This window comes from Onthophagus taurus, chromosome 1 (assembly GCF_036711975.1).
Source record: "Onthophagus taurus isolate NC chromosome 1, IU_Otau_3.0, whole genome shotgun sequence".
Taxonomy (NCBI): domain Eukaryota; kingdom Metazoa; phylum Arthropoda; class Insecta; order Coleoptera; family Scarabaeidae; genus Onthophagus; species Onthophagus taurus.
In genome coordinates, this window is record NC_091966.1 from 6,806,458 (window position 1) to 6,832,001 (window position 25,544).

Consider the following 25,544-nt stretch of genomic DNA (forward strand, 5'->3'; position numbering starts at 1 on the left):
GTGAAAAGTCGATATACATTTAGAATAGAAGAATATTACAACACCTAACCCATTTTAATTCCCCGCATTAAACTTTAATGTCAATTTACGATTTTCATACGGAAAACCGTACCATGCAAAAATAATGCCATAATTATATTACCAGTTCTCATTCGATTTTATGTCACTATTGTTTTTCACGCGTAGGGCTCTTGCACACATCGCTGCACGTTAATCCCATGTTTTCACGTATCTGAAAGCCGTACACATAACGTTACGATTAATTGTCAAAACCATTATCGGGTCTTCTCGTGACATTAATGGAAATTTGCTAATATCTGTCACGAATTCCATTACTAAGGTTTCTTTTGATTGAAACCGAATGGACATTGTTAACATATCTAAAATCAAATTGCTTCGTTTAGCCACTATTATACTTTAAAGTGGAACAAAAAAAGTAATTTATTCTTGTGATGCTTTACAATTAAAAGTCCTAAATAAATATGTGTTATTCAAATTTTAAAGTAATTCACACGGATGAAAACCGTACCATGAAACGGTAAAAACTATTATTTCTAGAACAAATGCTCGTTGGAAATGTCTGATTCTTACACCACGAGGATTTTGATATGAATGAAGGTGTTGATTATAGAAATTTGTTACACAGTGCCTTGTAAAATAATTAAACTCTGTTATAACACAAATGGTGTCTAAAAGTAGTAATGTCCTATTGAGATGTTATACGAAACGACTGTGAGCGAAATCCGGGTGGAATTAATGTTCGTAAATTATTCCACCCATCAGGACAGTTCGGAAAAGGTCCTATACAAACATGAGGTGCGAAAGCAGATCCTTGTTGAGAGTTATGCAACACATTCAGGGTAATTTGTCATCAATGCAGGATCTTCCCTATAAGCAAATCTAGCCTAGACGATAAAATAGATACTCGTCTCTTTGAGGATAAGGTGTTAGGGGATGATTTGTAGGTCCGAGACGAGACAAACAATGATAAGCCCTACATCTCCTCCCGAGGCTCTAGTAGGGAACTCTATAGTATAATATGGACTGGGATGTCTGCAACTTAGTCCCAGTGTTAAATGCTTATTTATAAACCACAACATATCAAGGCTGCTACAACAGTCCATGCTTCAACAACCATTGTGGGTACCAATACATTGATGGTCTCTATTTGCAAGGTTCTCTGGTCTGGGGATAGCTCTTCACTTATCAGGAACAATATCGATGTGTTTTTATCGAAGTACTAAAAATCCAAAGTAACTTTGATTCACCACCAGTTGTTGTATGAGATGTGGTTGCGATAAATAGTGTTGATAGAATGTTGAAGGTTGCCAGCACTTAATGTTTTATGGAAGTTATATGCAGACAGGCAAAGCCACTTTGAAGCTAAGCTCTAATTCTCCACTTCTAAGTTGATGATGAGGATAATATCATTAGTACGAGATTTTCTCGTAGAACAACACGTCCCTCATATTCAACTTAATACGTGGCCAGGAGTGCACTACCGACTTAGTTAATGACCGTATAATTGATTCATTCACACATTTCAAATAGCATGGACAGGATAAAAACGCCCTTGCATTATTATTACTAGAAATCATAAATATACTAATTTTGATAATGATTTTTAGATTTTTAGAAAAGCCGAGATGTACTGTCTCCACTCTCCATGCGTTGCGACTCATTATGAAAAGATTACTTTCAGTATGCTTTCCAATCAGAAAAGTCAGCTGATCTAGGTCTATATAATTTGGTGAGTACAGTAATTAAATCACTTAGTGAGGAAAAATCATGCTATGTGTTTAATAACACAATCTCGAAACAAATTTCCAATTCACTATGCAAAATCAGACTTTGCTTCAAACTAGAATGGGTCTCCTCACACGATGGATATGCCTCCTTCTCTAGTTAACGATTTCATTACATTTGTTGAAGCCATTGCTCTGAAAATAGAGGAATTTTCTGATGATATATACCAGGAAATCAAAATTGATCTATTATGTATTACACTTTTGATGAATGTCACTGTTAACTCATCTACGAATATTTCATCAGATAGCAAGACACCAACTATGTTTCTAGTTGATCCTGTTCTGTCGTAATTGACAACTACCATTTGAGAATTCTCTTTTTAAAGTTCTATTTCGTAAACAGACCTAGATTGATAACAAAACCTCCTAACAGAGGAGGCACACATGTTCTATGTACTGACAGTTCAAAAACGCTCCTGGTCATTGAAGTGAAAATCCGCGAATTTATTTAAATTTTCCGAATTTAACGGTCGATATTGGTGTGAAGGTGCGCTACATCACCCTTATTGTTATCCTGAGCAAGATGGAGTACTGATTTACTGGATACTTCCCAAAAAAGATGTACTTCACTTGATCGCACAAAACTCGTATTGTCTGATCAGATACTTTTAGAAAAGATTGTATCTAAAACATGATTTCTCAGCGGCTGTGTGATGTAATAAGCTATTAAGTAAGGCAATGAGTAAGTTAGAGCTGACAGTTAACCAACGCTCATTAGACCAGAACCTGCAAATGGTACAACGATTGCGATAGCCAAGAAAAGGAAATGTTTAGATTCTAGTAGAAGTATCAAGATTTTAATGAGACATGTCAAGTTTGGCCATCTCCGATAATGTAGAGTTCTGACCATTTTTAGAGATCAAGTACACAGTTTTGTCAAACGAATGAGATTCTGGTTGATTGCAATACAATTTATACCTCATAGAACATAATATTTGCTTTATTTTTACAAAAAGGCCTGAGCTAATTCATTCTAGACTATTTTTATGGATAAAACAACTTCAGTATTGTGGAAGTTAATGATGTTTCAGAAAAGATATCGAGGATAGTATAAATTTGCTTCAAAAGAAAGCCTTTAATTGATATCACTCCAATGCATCGAAACCTTTTTAAAAGTCCTCACCCTAGTATCCATAAATATAAGAATTCTGCCCTAATAAAATAGGTATCGTTTACAATTCAAAAATTTATTTCGAGTAGATCGTTAAATTAGATATAAAAGATATTCATTTCCGATACAATATCGAGAATACATTTATTCCGCATTTTTTAATGGAATTCTTTAACTTTTTCCTTTGGTAACAAACTTCTCAAAGGATTCTTTATCTTATTATCTTTAGGTTTTCCGAATTTAACGGTCGATGTTGGTGTGAAGGTGCGCTACATCACCCTTATTGTTATCCTGAGCAAGATGGAGTACTGATTTACTGGATACTTCCCAAAGAAGATGTACTTCACTTGATCGCACGACAGTCGCTGATCTAACATTAAGATTCTGAATAACAACGTAAAATATTCTTTTTATCGAAAACTTACTACAATGCGAAGTATTGCGAAAATGTGTCTTTTTCCATTCTCGATTATCGATCGATCATATTGACATGCGCGCGAAAGAAGTTATTTAAACGTAAAAATTCTTAGTGAGCAAATTTCAATTCCAATCTTAGGTGACTACAATTTCAATTTTGTTTTTGTTTACATCAAGGTAATATTTCCCTAGTTTTAGTTATTTTGTAGCATTGCAGCAACCGCATAAAAATTAAAAAAAAAACACAAAGCAAGAAGAACGTTTTAGAGCATCACAAAGGTTTCCTGTTTACCATATGCGAACGTTAGAAGGATTCGATTGCGTGCCAAGTTAGGAGGTTCTCGTCGGTTGGTAGTTTCTCCGATTCGCGTTGAAATCATCCTTTATGTGGGGTTGTTTACTGCGGTCGGAACGTTTTGTTTTGCGGAATGCACGTCGTAGAGAGTCCCGACTTACCTTACCGGGTACTAAACCTAATTTAAAAACGACAGAACGAACGGCCGAAGTCGTGAAAGTAAGGTACTTTAGCAGTTTGGTGCTGGAAGTAAATATGGCTGGGAATATTAAATTATTCAAAGTAGTTTTCTCTTAGACCAGTAATGGCGCACCGTTGGAGATGTCTCTTACTCGCGGTACAAATGGATTAAGTTCCCCGGTAAGCGTAGAAATTACTTTTACTTCAGAAGCACGCGAAGCCTCTACGTCTAGGTACACTAAACTATGGAAAATTGCCGTCTCCGGACTTCGGCACCGACATGCCGTGACGAGGAAATTGCATTTACTTTAATTTGTAATACTAATTTAATCATGTGAGTGTGTTTTCTGTGCAAAATTACCAAATTTGATTTCACAATTTTAAGAAATCAAATTTTGTTAATATTTTTTTATTTATAATTTTAAAACTGCTCGGTAACATTCAAATTTGAGTACTGAACGCTGAGGGGCTAATGAATTATTCTTAGCAACTAAAATTATAATCCTAATTATCCTAGTGTTGAATAAAATATTATTTCTTCTCGTTTATTAATTGCAACAAAGGTATCCATGTTATAAACTTGTTTTGAAACAACTTCTTTTATGCTTCTTATTAAAAAAAATCTTATTATACCTAATTACTCACAGAATTGTCAAAAAATAAAATTTATATAAATTACAAATTGGTTAATAATATTTAATCCTGCAAGATAGACACTTATTAACACTTATTATTGATTTGTTAGCAATGTAAGCAATAACCCAACTGCAATAAATTTGTCAACATGGAAAAGAACGCGATTTTGTCACGTAGTACCTTTGAAAATGAATTAAGACAACCGCTATCACGTTGCATTGCTGACACAAAGTATGACGAGCGCTATCGTGCCGCTTTGTTCTCTTTGTAATCGTAAGAGTGTTTCTCCTCCGCATTCAAAAAAATGCTGTTGGTAAATTGATATTGACTTACAAACTATGTTACATAAAAAAGCATTATTTCAGTAATTCCCTTGAATAAGGCAAATGTTAAATTATACTTCAGTCACCTAGACGTAATTCTTGGATAAATTGTAGAGGAAAAATTGTTTATCTCCAAAGAACACCTCGATCGCAAGGTTTTGGGTTGATTGCACTACATGAAAAAATTAGTTTTTTTACACAAATAGCTTTTCTAATTTATCGATTCAAGAAAGATGCACTTCAATCAACGCTCCTCAAAGCCTCATAAATTAACTTGGATTGTTTTCGATCGACAACTGATGACGGCGTTTCATAGAGTATCTCAGAAGAAATATCAGCTGACGATATTTCCGTAAATTCATTTCAAGTTTTAATTCTAAATCAGATACACGCTATTTTAGACCAGATAAGATAAAAGGATTCATTTCTTTTACAAGACTTAGCTAGTTTTGAACATTTAGCATTGAGGCCACTCCAAACAGTTTTTAATCCGAATGCACCAACCGAACTGCACACCATGCCAGTGACAGATGATTCTAGGATTCAAAGTTGTGGTAATGCAGAAAGAATTTCCGTACAAATTTGGAATCGGTATTGAAACGCATAATACACTTGGCAACATAATTAATTATCAATTCTGCATTATGGAAATGGACAAGTAGAAATGTACATAAGAACAATTAGAACATTTTTTTCGGAAAAGAAATTGCAATTAAGTAAGGTTGTGGAAAATTCAACTGTCCTTAAATAGTATTGGATTCCAAGCATTAAAAAATAATTGTGCTATTATTTTTTACTGCTTGGAATTCAGAATTCTAGACCATTTTTTTAAGCAATATTACGTGATCTGTAACCTATCCGAGTATTAGGCCGGATTAGAGTTACGTTCCTCTCCTAATAGCAAGAAGTTTAACCAAAGACGAAGAGACAATGTGGAATTTTCAACGAGAGGCTTTGTGTTATTGCATTATGATTCTGAAATGCATAAAAGAAAAGTGGATTATGAATTTTTGGGTGCATACGAAAGAATTAACTCCTAAAAGTTGCTCCCAATATTCGAACAAAAGCAGCTAAAGGAATTTTGACTCTCTCTATGGATTGTAATTTTGATGTGCTTCGTAGAAAAAGAATGTGCAGAAAGTTTGACTGCTATAAGTTGCGCAGCGGTGGAAGTTGAAGAGGAATCCCTTCTGAAAGCGAAGTGTTCGTCAGGATGACCATGTCGAGAAAGAATTAAACAAATAAGAAAATGACGCTATATTTACTTAAACCTGGGGTTGTTTCCGTGGCCGTTCTCAGATCGCAACAGTAGCCGTTGTAGTTCAGTGTTATACGCATAGGTTCGTGTCATTTTGGTCGTTATTTTAGTTTATTTTAACTGGAAATATTTTTGTAATGAAAAGTTTCGTGAAAAAAGTAGCACGAATATCATTGAGATACATATCTCATTTCTAACACTATATTATGGATAGTTTAGTAAAATATTATATAATAAAATTTCTTGGAAATATATTAACATACTAGTAACTTGTTTATTCATAATTGGACCACGTTATGCATCACTTGACTACGTGACAAATGAGTAATGTTGAGAAAAACAAGATTTTCGTTTTCATCTCTCTAAAAATATAAGACTTTTCAGAATAAACAGGCTCAAACTATTGAAAATTGTTTGGTGCCTGTCCATTTTTATCACAGAACACTGATGACAGCTATCACAAGCACAGAAGTCGCTTAGTCACTGGTTACGTTTTATGATTATGCAGGGTTAAAATTTAAGAACGCTCTTTTTTAACAAAAGAAATATTAAGAAACTTGGGAAAAATTCAAGAATCATCATGTGGCTTAAAAATCGACGATTTTTTTTAATCAATGTGTAATCACCCAAAAAACACGTTAAAAATAAAAAGAAAGTGCGGAAAAGTGACTAACACTAGATTAACTTCAGCTATAAAACTTCTCTTATATGATAACTAACTTCAGGTTTAAAATGTTAACCTCAATTTTGACATATTTGCAATCTTCATTAAAAATCCTTTAAAATGAGTACAAACACGACATATTTATCTTCAATATTAATGAAGTTATGGTTAACTTCCGGTTAAGAATGTCAACGTCAATTTTGACATATTTGTAATCGTCGTAAAAATCCTTTAAAATGAGTTTAATACGTTTAATTCCAATATTAGTCGAGATATAAGCAACTTCCGGTTTGAAATGTCAATGTCATTTTGACATATTCTTAATTTTTATAAAATGTCTTAATATTTATCACAAAAACAACAATATAATAAAAAAAATAAGGTTGGTATTAATATTTCAAAATTAAATTGCTAATCTTCATTGTTGCTAACTTAGGGTTTAATGTTTTTTATTCTAACTTTTTTGTTTTTTGAGAAAAGTGCGTCATCTTTAGACTCATTTTAAAGGTTTTGACAAATATATCAAAATTGACGTTGACGTTTCAAACCGGAAGTGATTGTATATCCATTAATATTAACGGTAAATATGTCGAGTTTGGACTCATTTTAAAGGATTTTTTATGAAGTTGACAAATATGTCAAAATTAAAAGTTGAAAGTTCGAATTTTTTGGTTTTTAACCTGTAAACTTGTAAATTCGTCCTTAATTTCATTTTACAACTTTTTAAACTTTAGTCTTGTAAATTAGTAACTAATAATCTGATTTCGACTTTGATAAGATGGCCAAAGGCCGAAAGTAGTTAGACTGAAATTCTATATAAAATAAAAGACATAAACTTTTAATATTATACTAACATCTAGAAAACGACAGTGGCCCGAAATTGTAGATTCATCTATTTTTTTCAATTGTAGAATTTCTTGGTGTATCGTAGTGTCGTATCTAAGTGGGTTCTTAGACGTATGATGTAAATCAGAGTTGAAATCGTATAATGTGATTGGCGCTTAGCTTTATCCTTTACACAAATAGTATTTTAGGTCTTTCGGTATTCTACATTTTTTCTAAGATAAGTTACACCTTTACCTACCAGACAGCATGAAAATCTCTAGAAACGATAAAATATCGCTTAGTCAAGTGATGTACAACGCGGTCCAATTATAAAACAGAAACAGCGTAGTATAATTTCTTTATTTAATCTGAATTAATTCATTAATATTTCGTTACCTTTTGATACTAATACAAAATCCTCGTTATTTCGTTGAACGAGTTATCAAATGTGTCCGTCTACGGCGATTCACGTTGAAAATACCTTTTTGTTCGTGGCTGCATGATGAATCGTCCGCTGGAATTAAATTTAAATTAGCAAAATACACGTCGCTAATACAAACGGTTATTTGATTTGGGCAAGGCGCCGTATAGCACGCACCGAGCTCTGGCCGCTTTTAATTAAAATCTGGATTAATTTTAAAACAATAACTCCCGCAAACGGACGGTTGACGCGGTATCCCCTTTAATGTGCCCCCCTAAAAATAGTGGGACGTAGATAAAATGTTATTAGGGCTACTTTACGGTTGCTCTCGATATTAAATTCTCCCAACTTTATGGTTGATATTTCCATGTGACCATGAAGGATACTCTGGTTCTTCAATGTGTGGCTTGCAATTTAACCTTTATTTGAGTATTTGAGTTTCACGTCATGATATATCTTTGTAGATTAAACGTTATGGTTTAAGGTCAACACGTTTAATGAGTCATTTTGAAAGAGAAATAAATACGTAAAAAGAATGCGAAAAAATAAAGAAAATACGAAAAGTTTTGAAGAGTTTGTTAGCTTTGCGTAGCTTTACCAATGATTTCATTTACTAGCAAGAACTTTTAAATTCGCTCCACCGGAAGTTACATTTTGGGTTTGAACTGAACTCCGCAAAAAAAAACAAAAAAAAGAATTTCGACCATAGTAAAGGGAATAGAGTTTTCCTCCACGCCTCTCGAGGCACCGAAACAATTCCCTTTTGCCGGGCAAGTGAAATTTGTTAAGTTGACCCGATCCCTGGTGGCACCAGAATCTGGTTATGCCCTCATTTGCCAGAGTAATTGAAAACCCAATCTCACGTAAGATCGTCACTGCAGGGAAATTCGCATCAACGTTCTACGCTAAAAATAATACTTAATCCTCCCTCGACGGGAGTACTGCAACATTTTCGCTTTTCATTTAAATTTAAATCGATACGTTTTCGGGATACTTGTGATTTCCTTGTGTTAGTAATTTTATAATGTAATACTAACTGGTGAGCGGACAGATGGGTTGGTATGGAGTATTAACGATTAAGTGCTCTTGTGTCCTAATCCTGGTCACGTCCTGGTAAATTGACTACCCTAATTAATTGATTAACGTTGAGTTCTCTGTTCTGAGTAGAATTCAAGCCACACATTATGTTTAATTATTGACGATCCATCAGATAACACCCAACCATCTTCAAATCCAACTTCAATATTTAATTATTTATCATTCATTTTCCAAAACCAATCTTATGAGATTGTTCATTTAAATTTCCACCCAATCAGGATTTCAGGATTTAACGAGTATTTTAATATGCGAGTGGAGCGTCGGGAAGGCATGATGGACTGTGAAAATGGTAGCGGGTGACGTAGAGAAGCGCGTCACAAACACACGCTCGTTCCATTTTTCGCGTTGGGAAACAGAAAATTAAATAAAACGCAATCAAAATACGCGATATGGGCTGGCGGCAGGGGCGATAATTAAATTTTATTGCAACTCGAAACGAGGGGAATGCTCGCTGTGGACCAGTTGGTACGGCAAAACGGAGCTCGGCTCGTATCCCACGAATAACATCCAGGACTAAAACATGAAAAAATGCATCTATTACTCCCCGGGCGGGCTGGGTTACGCTTGTCTCGTGAATGTGACACCCAGCAGTGGTCTACTACCACCGGGGAGATATGACTACCGAACGTATTTATTTGTAATTGGATTGCGAGAGTGAATATTGCATGTTGGGATTAAAAAATTCTATCGGTTATAAATGAAAATGAAATTATTCTTTTTTACAAACCATTTGCGAATTGAAATTCTCTCTGGTACTGACAGTATTTGGTGTATTCACTGAGTTAGGTATTAATTATTGGAAAAGTTAAAACAATGTCAAAAATATAAAAAAGTTATAACAATTTTATCATAATAATTATATTTTGAATCAAAAATATCAATTCAGGTTCAGTTTATCGCATGAACAGCTTATTATAGAAATTGAAAAACTTAAATAAAATGAAAAAGCTCCAACAGAGATGCAAAAATGTAGATGTATGCCGCGAGTTCTTTTCGATTGGAACAAAAGTAATAAGCTGAAATGTATACAATAGAAAAAGGGTACCATAGATAAACCATAAATACCAGAACTATGAGTTACATTAAACCATTGCTTTTAAAAATCAATCAAGTTTTTGTGATTAATAAAATGTTCGAGTTGCAGCGACACGAAGTTCTGCGTCTTCCACCTCTTTGTTGCTAATACGACACTTTTTGACTTGGGCCTCACCTAAAATGAAATTCCAGGGCCTAAGCGCTTTGGTTATACCACCTGTGGTTTAACCAACCTCACTTGAAATTACATATATACATAAATTCAGATTTCAAAACCGATGTGGTGACAATTTTCTCAGTTAAGAAAAGTTAATGGGAGCAGAAAAAGAAGAAGCTATTTTCCAAAAGATGAGAGCCATGTTGATGAAGATGGTATTGGACTTGTAAATACTGTAGTTTATACTGTATTAAAGAAATTGCATCAATTATAACATGGCGTTAAGTATGGTATTCTTCATTTAAGGATTCGCATTAAAAATTGTAGAGATTTTGCAAAGCAACAATCTACCAAACAATCTTGTACAAACATTCATGAGGGGGAATGTTTCAAATATTGGATTGGAGTACCAACTGGCATAGAATAAGCAACTTACTTGACAAAAAATTACTGTCGGAAGATATGAACCACTGCACTTTCAGAGGTTCTACAGAATATTTTGAAATTTCGAGTAGCTGTAAGAAAATTGGGTTACAAATATTACATTGCCTTGTCTCCAAGGAGCCTAAGTTAGCCTAAGTCGCTTGTTGCAATATATGTACACAAACTTAGTATTGATGTGGGATCTAAACCAATTCCTCAGCCGCAAGCAACCTCGAGTTAGCAGGGTTTAAATCATCACTCCATTATTAACTTAATCGAAGTCACTTGAGGCCGCAGCATGCCATTTTGATTCTATATCAGTTAATAACGGATCAACAAATACAACGCGATGAAGCTGCCAGTTACTTGAGATAGCTTTAGGGTGGAGAATGATTTAATTTTATTAAGCCGAGGCCGCTCGGCTTAATTATGTCAACTTGAAACTAACCATCATATTTATGGATAAGTCTTGACTCAATCAAGCGAATTCGTACATTCTTTATTTTCACGTTAGCCGAAGTTATTTGTATTGATATGGAATCTATTATAAATATAATTGAAACTATATTAACAAAGCATTAATCAGATGGGGACGTAAACGTAAAAGAACTTGCATCATGGGGAGAATTACCGAAGAGCAATTACCAAAAATGATGCGAGATGGTGGACCACGGACGAAGAGATGGATTGAATTCTGGACATCAACACCTCAAAAGAAATTATGCCTAAAACCCACAATACGTGGAAGAAGACAATTTCTGCTGGCTTTAGCGTCGGGATAGCCTCTGAATCATTTTGACAATTTTTGGCATTACGCCAGTCTATGTACCAATGTTTTTGGAACTCGAGTTCGCTTATATTATGTTTGTGAATGCAGCAACTGTCGATTATCAACTTGATGTTTTTCTTCTATTATGGCATAGGTCTTATTGATTTTTGATTAATTTGAGGATAAAGTTCATAGCAATTATACAAAAAAACTGCAAAAATATCAACCGCTTCTAGATATAAATAGCACCATTGCGATTACCAAGTAAAGCATGTAAAGCGGAAAAGAGCATAATTAGCCTTACAATACAAGCAGCCTATTGCCTGATTGGGAGCTCTATGCATGTAAAAAATTTATATAATATACAAGTAACTTGAAGGGTTATGGAGATGCTGATTGTGCTCAATCAAACTGAGGAGCAATCAAGTAAATCCAATTCCAAACTGACTCGAAGCCTAACTTCGAAGCAACTCAACCCTAGCTACAACACAACTACAAAGTAACATGTCTCCAAATCAAGTCAATCCAATTCCTAATCAACTCAAGTAGAAAGTAACCCGACTTCAAAGCAACTCAAGCCAATCTCCAGGTAACTCAATAAACCGGCACCACGTAAACCAACCTCAAAACAACTCAACTACAAAGGTTACAAATCCTAAGCAAGCCAACAGCAATTATATCACAAAGTAGCACAACTAAAAGTAAGCTAACCCAAACGGTGACAAACTCAAACACAAAGTCACCCAACCTTAGCTCAAAGCAATTCAAACCTCTTTAGTCACAAAACTAAAACGTCACCTATCTCAAGCCAGCGCAACCCTAAGACAATTCAGCTATTACGTTAACCTAATTCATAGTTCCTAAGCCTATCTCAAGATATCTCAACAATGAAGTAATACAACTCAAAATCAAGCCAACATCGAAGTAACCCAAATTTAAACTAAGCCAATCAAAGCTAAAAGTAAATTCAAGTCCAAAGCATGAATGACATAAAGTAATCCAAATTCATAACAACTTAATTGATCCCTAACACAACATAACCACAAAGTAACACAACCTAAAGTAAGGCAACACAACCCTTGCCTAACTCTACCAATTTCAAAGGAAGTCAATCTAATCCTAAGGCAAAGTGCAAAAAAAGCCAACATAAAAGCTCAACTTCAAACCGCTAGTAATAGTGGTAGATGCTATCGCTTTTTCACAACATATCTCCGAGTCAAAAGAATCCAATCCCTAAACAACTCAACCACAAAGTACACAAATCAAAACAATCCATGATTAATATCAAGATGAACGTGATCATGATCAATCTAAGACAACAATAACTTTTGCGTTTAATTCAAATGAATCAGAGTTCTCAATTGAATTTGGGTTGCTGCATGAATTCAAAACTACTTTCTGAACTATTACAGTAATAAATAATAGCAATTTCTTTATCTAAAAATATTAATATTTTTAAAATACACATGATTGAGTTATGTCAAAAACTATTTTCTCATCATTCACTACGTAATCTTATCTATATTCGTCTACTAACATCAACGTCTCGCTCCTTATCCATCATACCCATGTCTCAGTTCGTTGCTTATTCATCTTAACGTCAGCGCATTCTTAATTGTTCTTCTATCCGCTTCTACGTAAGCTTAGTTACATTCCGGTTGATGTGTAAATATAGTATCGTTTTATAATCCTGTATTTTTGATATATTGAAACTTGACACCCGCGGTAAAATGTATATACAAAATATATGCACTATAACAAGGTTGGGAAGAAGTAGTTGACGAATGCGGATAACGAGAGGTTCGGGTGAACGTCGTTCCCTAAAGACGATACCGCGGATTCACCATTAACGTAGACTTGGAAAAACATTGATGTATGACCTGCTCGTAACTATGTCGTTAACTTGTTTGCCGAAGAGCGCTACACCGTGGGACGAAACACGATACACTATTCTACGTTCGCTTCGAGATAAAACTTCGAATTTCGGGCCGTCTATTAAAGTTTAAATAATGACGGACCGATCTCCGGGGGCCACACAAAAGCGGGAGCTAAAGGTGGTTTCTTTAGCCTAGCGACGTCGACCTGCTCGTCGAACGAGAAGAAGATAAACGGCAATTTAAATTACTTAAAGTGGATGTTGGCGTAGAAGAGGTTCACTCTGCGCCAGTGGCGAGCAGAGCAATCGGGACAGCAAAAGTAATGCCAAGGCTGTCGCGAATACCTGTAAGTACCCTCGTCTGTGTAGTGACTAAGATGGCAATTGGGAAGGAATGATAAAACTTTCAATTAAATTAAGCGATTCGCGAGCTGCTGAGTTGCCTCGTTTTATTATTACGACTATTAGCGGTGTGAACTGGCAAACAACATTAAACTTAGTTTAAGAATTCCCTTTAATAAATCTTTACCAATATTTTTAAATTGAATTTTATTACAAAAACAATTCTGGAAAATATTATTCGGCGAATATTTTGGTATTATTTACATAAAATATGCGGCACTTGAAACGGTCTGATTTCCAAAATTTACAAACGCTTGGAAAATTATTTCCACCGTAAAAACAACCCCGCCGCAAGCTAGAATAAGAATTATTTACTTTTTAAAACGAAAAAATTTAAAGCGAGTCCGTAAACCGAAAAAGTAAACATCGAAGGCCATCGTCGTTAGGCGACCATGCTAAGAACGCGCGATTACCGCCGCTGAAGTTTATGCAAATGTATGCGCATAAATATTTGACGAAATAAAACCATGGAATTTGAGAAATTATTCCAAATGCACTCGAATGACTCGCTCCTTCCCATTTACCCACGCCTAGCTACGACCTGAGCGTACTTGTTAAGCGCGTTGATATTCAAATCCAAACTATTCACTAAACGCTGGATTATTATAATGCGAAACGCGGAATTAAAGCTTTTGTAGGGATTATGGCCAGTGGAAAACGGTTGATTAATGAAAATCGCGTCCAAGCCCGTCACCGAATAACCAAAAATGAAATTAATCTCGCTCTGCAACTGTTCACCCGCCAACATTCCCAAAGCAATTCTGCTATTGGTATGGAATGGGCAAAACTTTGCATATTTGCTCTATTCCAACTATGCAGGCGTTTATTACGGCTGATTATGCCCCACAATTTCCCTTTCCAATTTCAAAATGACATTAACATTTTTATAGTTCCACATATCCATATCTCTTTCTACAATGTAATCTATAAACTTAGGAATTACAGCAAAATCAACGTTATGATGGACTAATATGGGAGTGGCTGTTATAACCAAAAGTTCATTATATGAAAAAACTTTCAATTCGGGCATCTCTTTTACTTGGTCGTTGCGTTCAGTTTACTTTGATTTACATTTATGCCAAGGATCGTAGAATCTAAGAGAACTGCTACATCCCGGGAATAGGTGCACAGTTCCTAGTCTAGTGTTAGTTCTAGTTTTAGTTTATTAAAATTATACAACAACCTACCGCTAATACTAAATACTGCTCCCGAAAGACTACATACTGCTGGCAAAGGACTTTTTAATTGTATAAAACTAGATACTATTAATAAAACATTTAGCAACGCTTGCAAAAAGTAAATAAAGCTGGCAAAAGCTTAGAACCTACAGGCAGAAGACTAGATACTGCTGGCAGAAGACATTGTCAACGTAGAATACTAGAGACTTTCTAACAAAACACTTGACAATTCTTGCAAAACACTAAAAAGTGCTGACAAATTACAAGATATTCATTCCAGAAGTACGATCGCTATTAATTAAAGACTAGATACTGCTTGTAAAACTCCAAATACTGCTTGTAAAGCACTAAGCACTACCGGCAAAAAACTAGATACTGTTGGAAAAAGAGATTTTCAATACAGAATACTTGTGATGACCGTTGTTCCTTTGGATTGAGGTGTCAGTCGATTTCTTATTTTGTCTATTTCTATGAAGTTCTATAAATAAAGAAGCTGCAGACTTTTTCGTCAATCAATGACGTTTAATGTCATCTATTAATGCTTTAATTGTATTATATGCCAAATTTATTCTTAATTTTGCACTAGCACTAAGTCTAGTTTTTAAAACGTATTGAATAAGTTGCATTTTACCCAATTCATCAAGCATAGAATCATATAATTCGATTGCGTCAATTAATTGTGTCGTTGTGGATTCTGTATCGTTCATCGCTGGTAATAATGATGCCGCCGTTTTTAAGTCAAATCTTTCACCCTTATTTACTAATTTATCTAATAATTCTTCTGCACTATCTAATCTAATTAACTCTATAGCTTCTCTTCTAATCTTCGCGTTCGAGGTAATAACGTAAATGCAGTAAAAGATGCCAAAAATCACGAAAGCCGGTCAAAAAGGATGTTTATGAGGTTATCGGAGGTAAAAAATGATTAGATAAATAGTTCCGAAATAAAACCAGCGGTATGAGTAAGATAAGTCATTTTATACAAAATGTTTGTAAAAGTCATAACATTCTTTTTATTTTTCTCTTTTGCCACTGCTTCCTCTTACGGCCGAGGAGGTAATAAATGGTTATTTTTTTATAATAATTTAGATTTATTTCAAAGTAAATGGATGTAAAAATGGCAAAATTGTAGGTCCATGGCCAGATGATAGTAATTGTCAAGATCAAGAAGATTACCACTATTTAGACCCGAGAGATCCGTGTTCGTGTTGGTGTTTAAACGAAAAAGTTTTTTGTCCGCAATGTTATGATGCTACGACTAACGGTGTGTATCTAAACTTTATTAATCATCGATACTAAATGTATTATTTAACTTATTTTAGATGTTATTACCGATTATCCAGAATCTACACCCAGATATAACAAAGAATAACATCACCCAAGATGCGTATCAAGAATTGCGAAACTTTTAATCAATTATAAGTAAAATGTACTTTATATCTTTAATAAGATATCAATAAATTATTTACTTTTTGAATCAGTTGAATTGTTTGTTAATATATACATCAGATAAAATGAAGTGATGCTATCAACAAAACAATACGCACTTAAAATTTCACGATGATCTCCACCTAAAAAAATCTTATTATATTGATGAATATGAATGAAGAAACAATTTGAAAAAAGATGTTTCTTAATAAAATCGTAATTGTTTTTGTATTTGTTTCGTTGGTTAACACTCAAGGAGGTAAGCGTTTTTAATTTTGAATACAACAATTAAATTAATACATTTTTAACTTTGATCTTATACTTAGATGGCAATCGATGTGAAGGCCAAGAAGATTATTACACTTTAGATGAATCAGATCCTTGTTCTTGTTGGTGTTTAAATCAAGAAGTTGTGTGCAATGACTGTGTAACAGATACAGAATCACCAGAAACAACCACCTATTCTATTGGAGGTAAAAATTATCTAATTACATTATCTACATAAGATAATTATATTTCTTTGTAGGGATTTGTGATGAAAATAAAATTTATGCTATCGATCGTTATGATCCGTGTACTTGCTGGTGTGGAGATGAGGGTCTTATTTGTCCTGTGTGTACTACATTAGTTCCAGATACTGATGAATTTACACAAAGTATTAATTAATTTTATTACTTAGTTTGATAGGATTTCAACTTTATTTTCGCTTTGAAATATCTTTTTTGATCGTACAGCTTTGAAAAACTTTTAATCAAAAATGCCTTCTGTTATAGTACAAAAACACATTTTCATTTATTCTGAGCTCAACACATAAAAATGTTTAAATAGAATAGCCAATATTTTTAAATATACAGTGGATGGAGGTAATATCGAAGAGATTACAATACAGCAATATATGCCACATTGTTTTTTGTAATAAAAAAATGTAGATTACATACAAGTAATAGCTTCAAAAGATTTAAAATGTATGATAATGAAGCTTTCCTGGAAACTAAATTATAATCCGTATCATCTGCTTCTTTATTAATCGACTATAAATGGTTGGCTCAAACAATTAAGATTTATTATTTATTTTACTAGCCCGATAGGCAACACGAAGTATTTGTAGCCGAAGATATAGAGTTGTATCGACAAAATGCTTGTAGTCATTACAGCACTATAGAAACTGGGTTAGAGAAAAGCACACATTAAGATATTAAAAATTCATGAAGAAATCGACATACTTGTAGCATTTCTCAGCATTTTTCGGAGCCATAAAAATCGAATTTTTACGTCAATGATTTATTAACGGGTTTTGAGGATTTAAAAATAAATCATTACAGATTTAAAAAGCAAACATTTTGATGGCCCGCTACAAATTAAACATTGAGTTTGGATTAAGTTAAGATATTTAAATTAGAAAGGAAAATGCCCTACTTCTTTGTTGGGGAATTAATCAAGTCAATGAATGTTAATTAATTCGACTTTCACAATCTAGGAAAATAGACATTGTTGCCTAAGAATCGTGTTATAGATGCTAATTCTTTATAGATAACAAAGAATTTTTTTCAACATTGTTTAATGACTTAATCTATAAATTTAAGAATTTTTTTAAAATCTTTTATCACCTAAATGAAAAGAGATTTTTAAGGTTGGAATAGAGTTGCAAGAGCAAAATTCCTCTGAAAAAAAAGTGCTGAAATAAAATGCATTTTAAAGCAAATGTAATGAAAATTAAATATACACATCAATGACATCTTTAATCATTCAAGCATAAAGTTTGAATTGCTCTAACTCAACATAATACATGCTCCGCGAATAAAACGAATATAATATATTACGCGAATAATATTAGCATAAAAAATAGTTCACAATCATTTTTCAATGACTCTGTTCCTGGATAAATGACTTCTCTTGAGAAGATTTATTTTCTTTAGAACTTTTTATGTGTTCTTGATCGACAAAATCTCCCCCTTGAGTAAAATCTTTTAAGTTAAAACGGCTGTCGAGTTATTATGACCTATTTTATAAACCATCCAATAAAATCCAATTCATATAGTATATCAAATGGAGAGTTAAGTTGAAATTTTGTTAAACTGTGCCATAATTATTATTATTTAATAATACATAATTTAATATTTAATTAAAGGTAACGAATGTGTTGGTCAAGAAGATCATAAAATTAACCCAGATGATAAATGTTCGTGTTGGTGCCTTGGTGAAAATTTAGTATGTCCGGAATGTAACATGAATTAAACATTTTATTTTATCATTTCTTTGTATATCATTAAATAAAACACAAAGCTTACAGTTCTAATTAATTAATAAAATAAAAAAAGGTTATTAAAGAATTTACATTAAAATAAGTTATATTTATTAGGTGTTATAAAATATGTTTATTGAATATGATGTTAATTTATAAAGCAATTAGTAGTTTAGATTAATTGTTTTACACAGCAACTGGACAATATGTTATTATTAATATGTAATAATTAATAATATATATTGTATAATTATAATTGATGAAGCCCCAAATTATCCTCTGTCATAATATGAAAATAATGGATTTTCCAGCTTTTGTGGGAATCCCACGTTGTTTTAATGTATTGTTAATATATTTGTAGATAATGGGTTTTTATAGCACCATGGAAAATAATCTCTTAATGCTGATAGATAAAAATAAACAATTAGTAAAAAAAATTAAATAGGATGTAATATTGTCTCTAAAAACATTTCGCTCAACGGGGTCTTGCTTATAATTGAATTGTTACTATTGAAGTCAGTAAGCTATATGCATTTATGTATCAATACAGCATACACCACCGAGATATTATATCTTAATTGGGTTGGTTTCTGTTGTTTGATGATTTCTGATGAATTACCATGAATCATTTGAAGGTTATTTGGACATCAAGTACATATAATGTACATTGCCATAACCATGTCGATCAATGATTTTATACATAATTAGACTTTCAAGAGTACAATGTGTCTGAAAGTCAGCTTTAAAAAAACAGGCTGAAATTGATTAATGCAAGAGAAGAATTAATAGCTACAACAAGAGCTTCCAACTATAGCTTTTTAAAAAAGCTTCTAAAAGACAAAACGCCAGTGATGATTAATATATTTATCATAGTGAAGTTCATGAATGATCTTGGCATACACTCTATAAAATCAAATTAACTCAAGAACTGAAGCTCGTTGAAGCTCTGTTGAAAATTGCAGAAAATCCTGAATTTTATTGAAAAGTCATCTTCAGCGTTGAAGCAAATTTTGGTGTCAAACGATAATGCATTTGTGTACAATATAATCTGATAGTTAAATGTAATTGTAGGGCTAAAGTGAAACAACTGTGTGCTAAAGTATATAAATTTTGTGATATGAGGTCTGTATTTGCCCTTCGGTCTTTATAACAACTAGTATAAGGCCAAATTACAAAACTCCGCGGAAAATTATTGGAAAAAGTATTAGAAATAAAGCTATATCATTTCTGTTATCAATACTAGCTGATAGTTAATATAGATTCCTCAATGGAAATATACCCGCAATGGGCATATAACCATAAACTTTTACTGGAAATGCATAACAGCTTAATATACTGGCAAGTGACGTCTAAAGTAAGCAACAATGCGTGCAAATTGATAACAGAATAAGTTACTTGTTGCTTCAATGTTAAATGATATTTTAACACTTAGTATCTTGCGTAGAAAACAGCTTGCATGGCCAGTTCAGCCAGGATGAACATTTCTTTTATTTAGGGACCTAATTAGATTGAACCCAAAGATAATAGTATTCGTAATCTAACACAAAAATTATTTTTAATAATTGTTATTCCCAATACACCAATTGATTGTGACACTGATAACAGTATTATTGAAATATAAGCCGTTTGAAAGCAAAAAACGTGGGGAGAATACCATTTTCAGCAAAAATATGCCAGTTAAACTTGCCGTGACACGCTACTGAAAAACACAAATCCTAGTATAACTCAATGTAGAATCTATTAACAAGATTTAGACGTTGTGTACTATTTAAAAATAACTTGGCGCGTGCAGACTATCTGAAGGATGTACATTGAACAAAAGGGTAGTAAGGATCTTGATTGCAAAAGAATGAAACGTTTCATGTTATAAAACGATTATTTTTGGTTTTCTTGAATGAAATGGTTTCTGAAAATAAAAAGTTAATCAAAAACCGATCTTTACTATTTCCTTAATTTCATATGATTTGCCCCTATCAATCACAGAAAAATGACCATAACGCATAAAAATCTCCCATCAGCACTTTTGGCACTTTCAAATAACAATAATTCCTCCAATATCTTTTAAGAACACAACATTTAAGCACTTGGCAAAATTATGAATTTGTTGCCTCTGATATAGGGTTGTTCTGATTTTAATTGTTTTCATTACTATGTCTTTTCTCTAAAGATTTCAATCACATTACCATATTCTAGACTTCTGTTTCATCTCTTCATCTACAATTAGTACTTTTTTGGTTTCTGCCAAAACTATCTTTTAGTATTTTTACACTTACTACCTTCTACTCCAGTTGCTGCTCTGTTTACTTTACTTACTGCACTCTATACCGAGAATTTCATATAACTAATTAGCTAAAATTAGTTGTTTTAATTGTGCAAAATTTTTGCTTTAAGTCATATTGGAAGATTAAAGAAATTACCCCTCTAAACTGGTGATCTCCAAGTAATACTCAAGTATCGTAAGTGTGATTCAATATTGCTTAAGTAAAGGAGATTAATCGTCTTTTTAGAAATATTTGTTATTATTCTAAAACTTAATTCTTAATTCTTCATCTTATCTTTAAACTTCATAGCGCTATCTAAGTACTTTAGAGTTTTATATCCTTACGAAAATCAATATCGCTATAAAATTACTTTTATCATTTTGTAAAATCCTATTATTTACATCAAAGTAATATTTTAGAGTCAACAACGTTTTACTAGGTTTATTTATCATCTCGTGGAGAGTTGAACCGGTAAATACCAGGGTTGTAAATTGTGGTGTGTTACACAATTCAAAACTTTGGAGGGTCCCAAGTTTATAGCACACATGTGTTCTTGATTTTCACACAACCTTAAAAAGTTGATAGAAATTTCAAAAAGAACAGTATCGATACGTCATCCAGGATATGGATTTCTTCCAAAATTTTACCAAATTGCTGGAGGGTTGAATTTTTAAATGTACATACTAAGGTACTGGTTCTGTTAGTGTTTCCTTTTAAGTACTAACTGGTTCTGTTCTGTATATTGGAAGTAGGATTCGAAGCAAAAGTTGTGGCAGTAGGCATAGACCGATCAGCAAGTAAATTATTTAATTTTCGTATGTAATCTAACTCTTATCAGCTCTTAAGATGATGATATGATCATCTGTATCCTCCTTCAGAAAGAAAGAGAGTTCTTTAATTTATAGTGGATGAATAGTCTTTAATGATATTAATAATATGGTATATATAACGAATTCAATTTCAAAATAGCTTAAATTATATGTCTAAGATATACAACATGACACCTAATACTATGTACGTCCGAAATAATATTTACATATTGATACTTAAATCGTAAAACGTTGTAGTTGTTATGCTTAAATTATACCACTAAATTGGACAACCTTCTGAAGCTCACGTTACTAGGAATAGACTGGGTGTTGCCTACATAAGCTGCTTAACAACTTGAGCCGATTACATGCACACATGTCTAGGTATACTCCCGTAGGTATGGAACTTTGCTGGTACTAAGAGACTGAAATTGGTGGTGATCTGCAGGAACGTGTACCACCACCTTGTATCGTGGGAAATAATCCTTCAAATTACACAAACGTATTAAGTCAACATGTTAAAAACATAAAAAACGGGGTGTAAATAAATTGCCTCATTACGCCTGGTAAATCAATAAGCTTACACATTTCTTATAGATCTCTTTACTTCTTGATTTATGTTCGGACCATAAAAAAATCTACTGCCCTGTCAGCAACAACATTATCAGCCCTCATCAAGTATCGTGCTGGTCATCCGTTAACGCGGCAACTAAATCTAGATTTTCGAAACAATTTATCCCGGATAATCGCTACCATTTTTTCCCTTCGCCCTCCTGCCGTTCAAAGCTCTCTTCGTCGGAAAAGCTTCGAGACAGGGCACGTTCAACCGCAGCGGGGGTAGACATGCTCAGAATGGGACGTCGATCCGAAGAACGCCCTCGAGTTCAATCGGTACGAAAAGAACAAATAGCTTCCGCTACAATCGAAACATATCCTAACCGGAAGCGGGAGTAGATAACAACCGATACGGCATCGTTCGTTCTAGTTCCACCGACGAAATTCCACGAGATTTCGCCGCGGTAATTTTTTAAAACGAGTAGAAATGCGTCAGAGTAAAATTTATGTGTCGACACCGAATGGATTTATATTGAGTTATTTATACTATAGTAGTACTCTTGTAAACGTTGTAATATAATAATCAAATTAATCACTTTTGGAACATAGATTTACCTCTTCATGTTTGTTTCAACAACGTTTGTTGAATGTTGAATGCATTCGTGTTACAATGAATATTATTGCATAACCTGCTATTAGTGCGGACTAATATCCCAATACAAGCCGTTCAAAATGCTTTTGTATTACCTATAATTCATGAAATAACGGCGCGTGCGTCAGACAGCTCGTACATCCCACCAGATTACCTCGATTTTGGCCGTTTGTGTGTTCACGGATTTACAGTGCTTACTTGTAAAGAGCTAATCGCATGGAAAATTGGAGCGTGGGTGCGCATTAAATAAAGCATAAAGCGCCCTACGGCTTCCAGGTAAAAATTAATTACTTTTTCTCATTTTGAAATGCGAATATTTCCCCTTTCATAAAAAAGAACTTTTAAACAAGCTTGATTTATTTTACATTTTGCATACGAAAAAAATACTCAAGTCTAAAAACTACGTCCCGAGTGGATAGTTAAAATGGTGTATTCGTAAAAGTTCGAGGGAATAAGTTTTCCTGAAAAGCAAAAGTAGAAACATTCGAAGTAGGGCATGTGACAGATCGAGTCATTTAAGAAAACGGTGGAACGAACGTGGACGAAGAAAACGACGATGCCGATCGAGTGACTGTTCATTTTGGAACGACGTCGTCGTCGCGACGCTAACGGTAATTCTGAACTTGTTACCATTTTTACGAGTCGTTAGGCGGAGGTAAAGCCTAGAATTATGGCTCTCTTAGATGCCGGGCTCGTACTTTAGTGCAAAATAAAAGTTCAGTTAAAAGTTAGCCGGCTTTATGAAACCATGCCGCGTCGATCGTTCCCGACAAAATTGAGTTCAGGCCATAAACTTGAGTGATTTGCCTCTTATTAAATATTGTATGTAGGTAAACTTCTCTTAAGATATCACTTTAAACACTTTTATTATCATTATTTTACTTAATTACCAAATAAATTATTCGTGTATTAGAACAATCCAATCATTACATCCAGATAATCAATCATAAGAGCTTTAATCCCATAGTTAATTAATTAACTAATAATCTAATCTCGATCGAGATAAATCTATTTCAATTAGATATAATTAACAGCATCTTCAATAGAAAATTCCCGTAACTTTGTGTAATTTCCACTTAAATTGTAACAGAACGTGCAATTGAATAATACAATTGAAAGCGACAAGTGATATTTGAGTTACAAAGTTACAGTTTCAAATACAATAGGTATGCATTATTAAATGCAAGTTGTCATTCGAGACTAAATCAAACGTAGTTGCGCTTTCTTTGACACTCGACTCGACTCTTAAATGAAGTGGAAATGCACGAGTCTCGTATGAAATAGAACCGTTGCTGTGTGTCAAATCTTAACAAGTCCATTTCACTTAACGCCATGGTCCGACTGCAAAACGTGAAATGAATGATATATTTTTAATCCGTTCGTAACACCCGTATTTTGAAGGTTGTTTTATTTGGGACGATGTTTCTATTTTCGATCCGCCCCTCGTAACAGTCGCATATATGTGAGAGCACAACTAAAATTCAAGCGTGTTCGTGCCAGCTACAGTCGCGACATACACGTATCCTCCAACAATGGAGCACATTAAACAAGCGAATCGGCACCACGCTGAATGGACTCATTACATATGCCAGCGGTGGCTGCCTGTATGAACCAAGAGATTCTAATTGCAACTAGATATGAACTTGTAACGTTGCGATTACGGGTTGACGAAATGAGATTTAGAGGTAGAGGCGTCTTCTTGAGTCCCAATCATTCTTGTATAGTATAAATTACTCTTATTTACCTCTCATTTAAATATATATAATAACTTTTATTGTAATTTTTAGGAATTATATTCATTGCAAATGTGAGATTACAAGAATGATTGTACTAAAATTATTTGTAAAGATTTTTAAAACATAAATTTAACATTATTCCTAAGCAGGGAAGAATCATCACAACTTAAAGAACAAACATATAATCAGTGTGGTTGTAGGAATCTTATTGAAAACATTTACCTGAAAATGTAAAAAAACATACCGTTGCTGTATAACACAGAGATTGATGCCAACACCTGAGATGAAGCAGCAATGATCCCAGACAAACTAAGGTGCACCAATTCTTATGAGACTTCTATGAGGGTGACAATGCGGATAAAAGTAACAAAACAATGAAAAAGAAAACACCAAATTCGGCGACTATACATTTATATAGCGGTAAAGATAAGAACGAGGGAGCAGTTTCTGGCTTTGGTATCCTGCTACACGAGAGATTCGAAAACAAGAGCAACAATATAAAATATGTTAATGACAGCACAATAGAGGTGATACTGCATCTGTAATATACAAAACCTACCCACATAATATGCGTTTATGTTCTCGACATAGTATGCTTTCAAGCAGTATTTGACAATATTCTAACAAACGATGAGTTGATGAGATTGAGAATTTAATACTAGAATTGGAAATGCTGTTGTACCGGACTTAAAAGATCAGTTCAATGAGGGAATTCTAAATGAAAGAGAAGGATATCTGAAACAGCCATGGTTCTCATCAGAGATTGAGGAATTAGCAAATAAAAAACGACAACAAAATGTAATACATTGAAAGTACTCATTGTGTTTGTAAACTCTTCCCTAAAAATCAAGAAAAACATTTTTCTGTTAAAATTCTTTTTTCTTTAGAAGTAAATGATATTTTCAAAATCGACTTTTTTCATTTAAAAGTTAACACTTTTTTCTATAACTCCTGAAAATTGCAATGTGATATCTTAAATAGTCGA

At 33.6% G+C, this 25,544-nt stretch overlaps 2 protein-coding genes and 1 long non-coding RNA gene across 6 annotated transcripts in view; 2 read left to right on the forward strand and 1 right to left on the reverse strand.

Annotated features, from left to right (window-relative positions):
* LOC111418513 (kin of IRRE-like protein 2) overlaps positions 1-25,544 on the reverse strand; it is a 301,789-nt gene that overhangs the window by 208,622 nt on the left and 67,623 nt on the right. The gene's annotated exons all lie outside the window — the stretch shown is intronic.
* LOC111421135 (uncharacterized) lies at positions 15,842-16,356 on the forward strand. The gene is made up of 3 exons (XR_002707161.2): positions 15,842-15,932; positions 16,009-16,140; positions 16,199-16,356. It is a non-coding gene; the product is annotated as an uncharacterized lncRNA (long non-coding RNA).
* On the forward strand, positions 16,433-18,627 carry LOC139432663 (uncharacterized). Its single transcript, XM_071201430.1, has 4 exons — positions 16,433-16,563; positions 16,631-16,777; positions 16,831-16,959; positions 18,433-18,627. Exons 1-4 carry the CDS (start codon positions 16,503-16,505, stop codon positions 18,537-18,539), a joined length of 444 nt encoding a protein of 147 aa, XP_071057531.1. The 5' UTR covers positions 16,433-16,502; the 3' UTR covers positions 18,540-18,627.

Bases quoted from the DNA above. Each gene is read 5' to 3' on its own strand.
- LOC139432663 (XM_071201430.1), top strand. From the start codon at position 16,503: ATGTTTCTTAATAAAATCGTAATTGTTTTTGTATTTGTTTCGTTGGTT. The intron at 16,564-16,630 runs GTAAGCGTTTTT...TCTTATACTTAG, and splicing joins GTTGGTTAACACTCAAGGAG to ATGGCAATCGATGTGAAGGC. The intron at 16,960-18,432 runs GTATTAATTAAT...ATTTAATTAAAG, and splicing joins TACTGATGAATTTACACAAA to GTAACGAATGTGTTGGTCAA.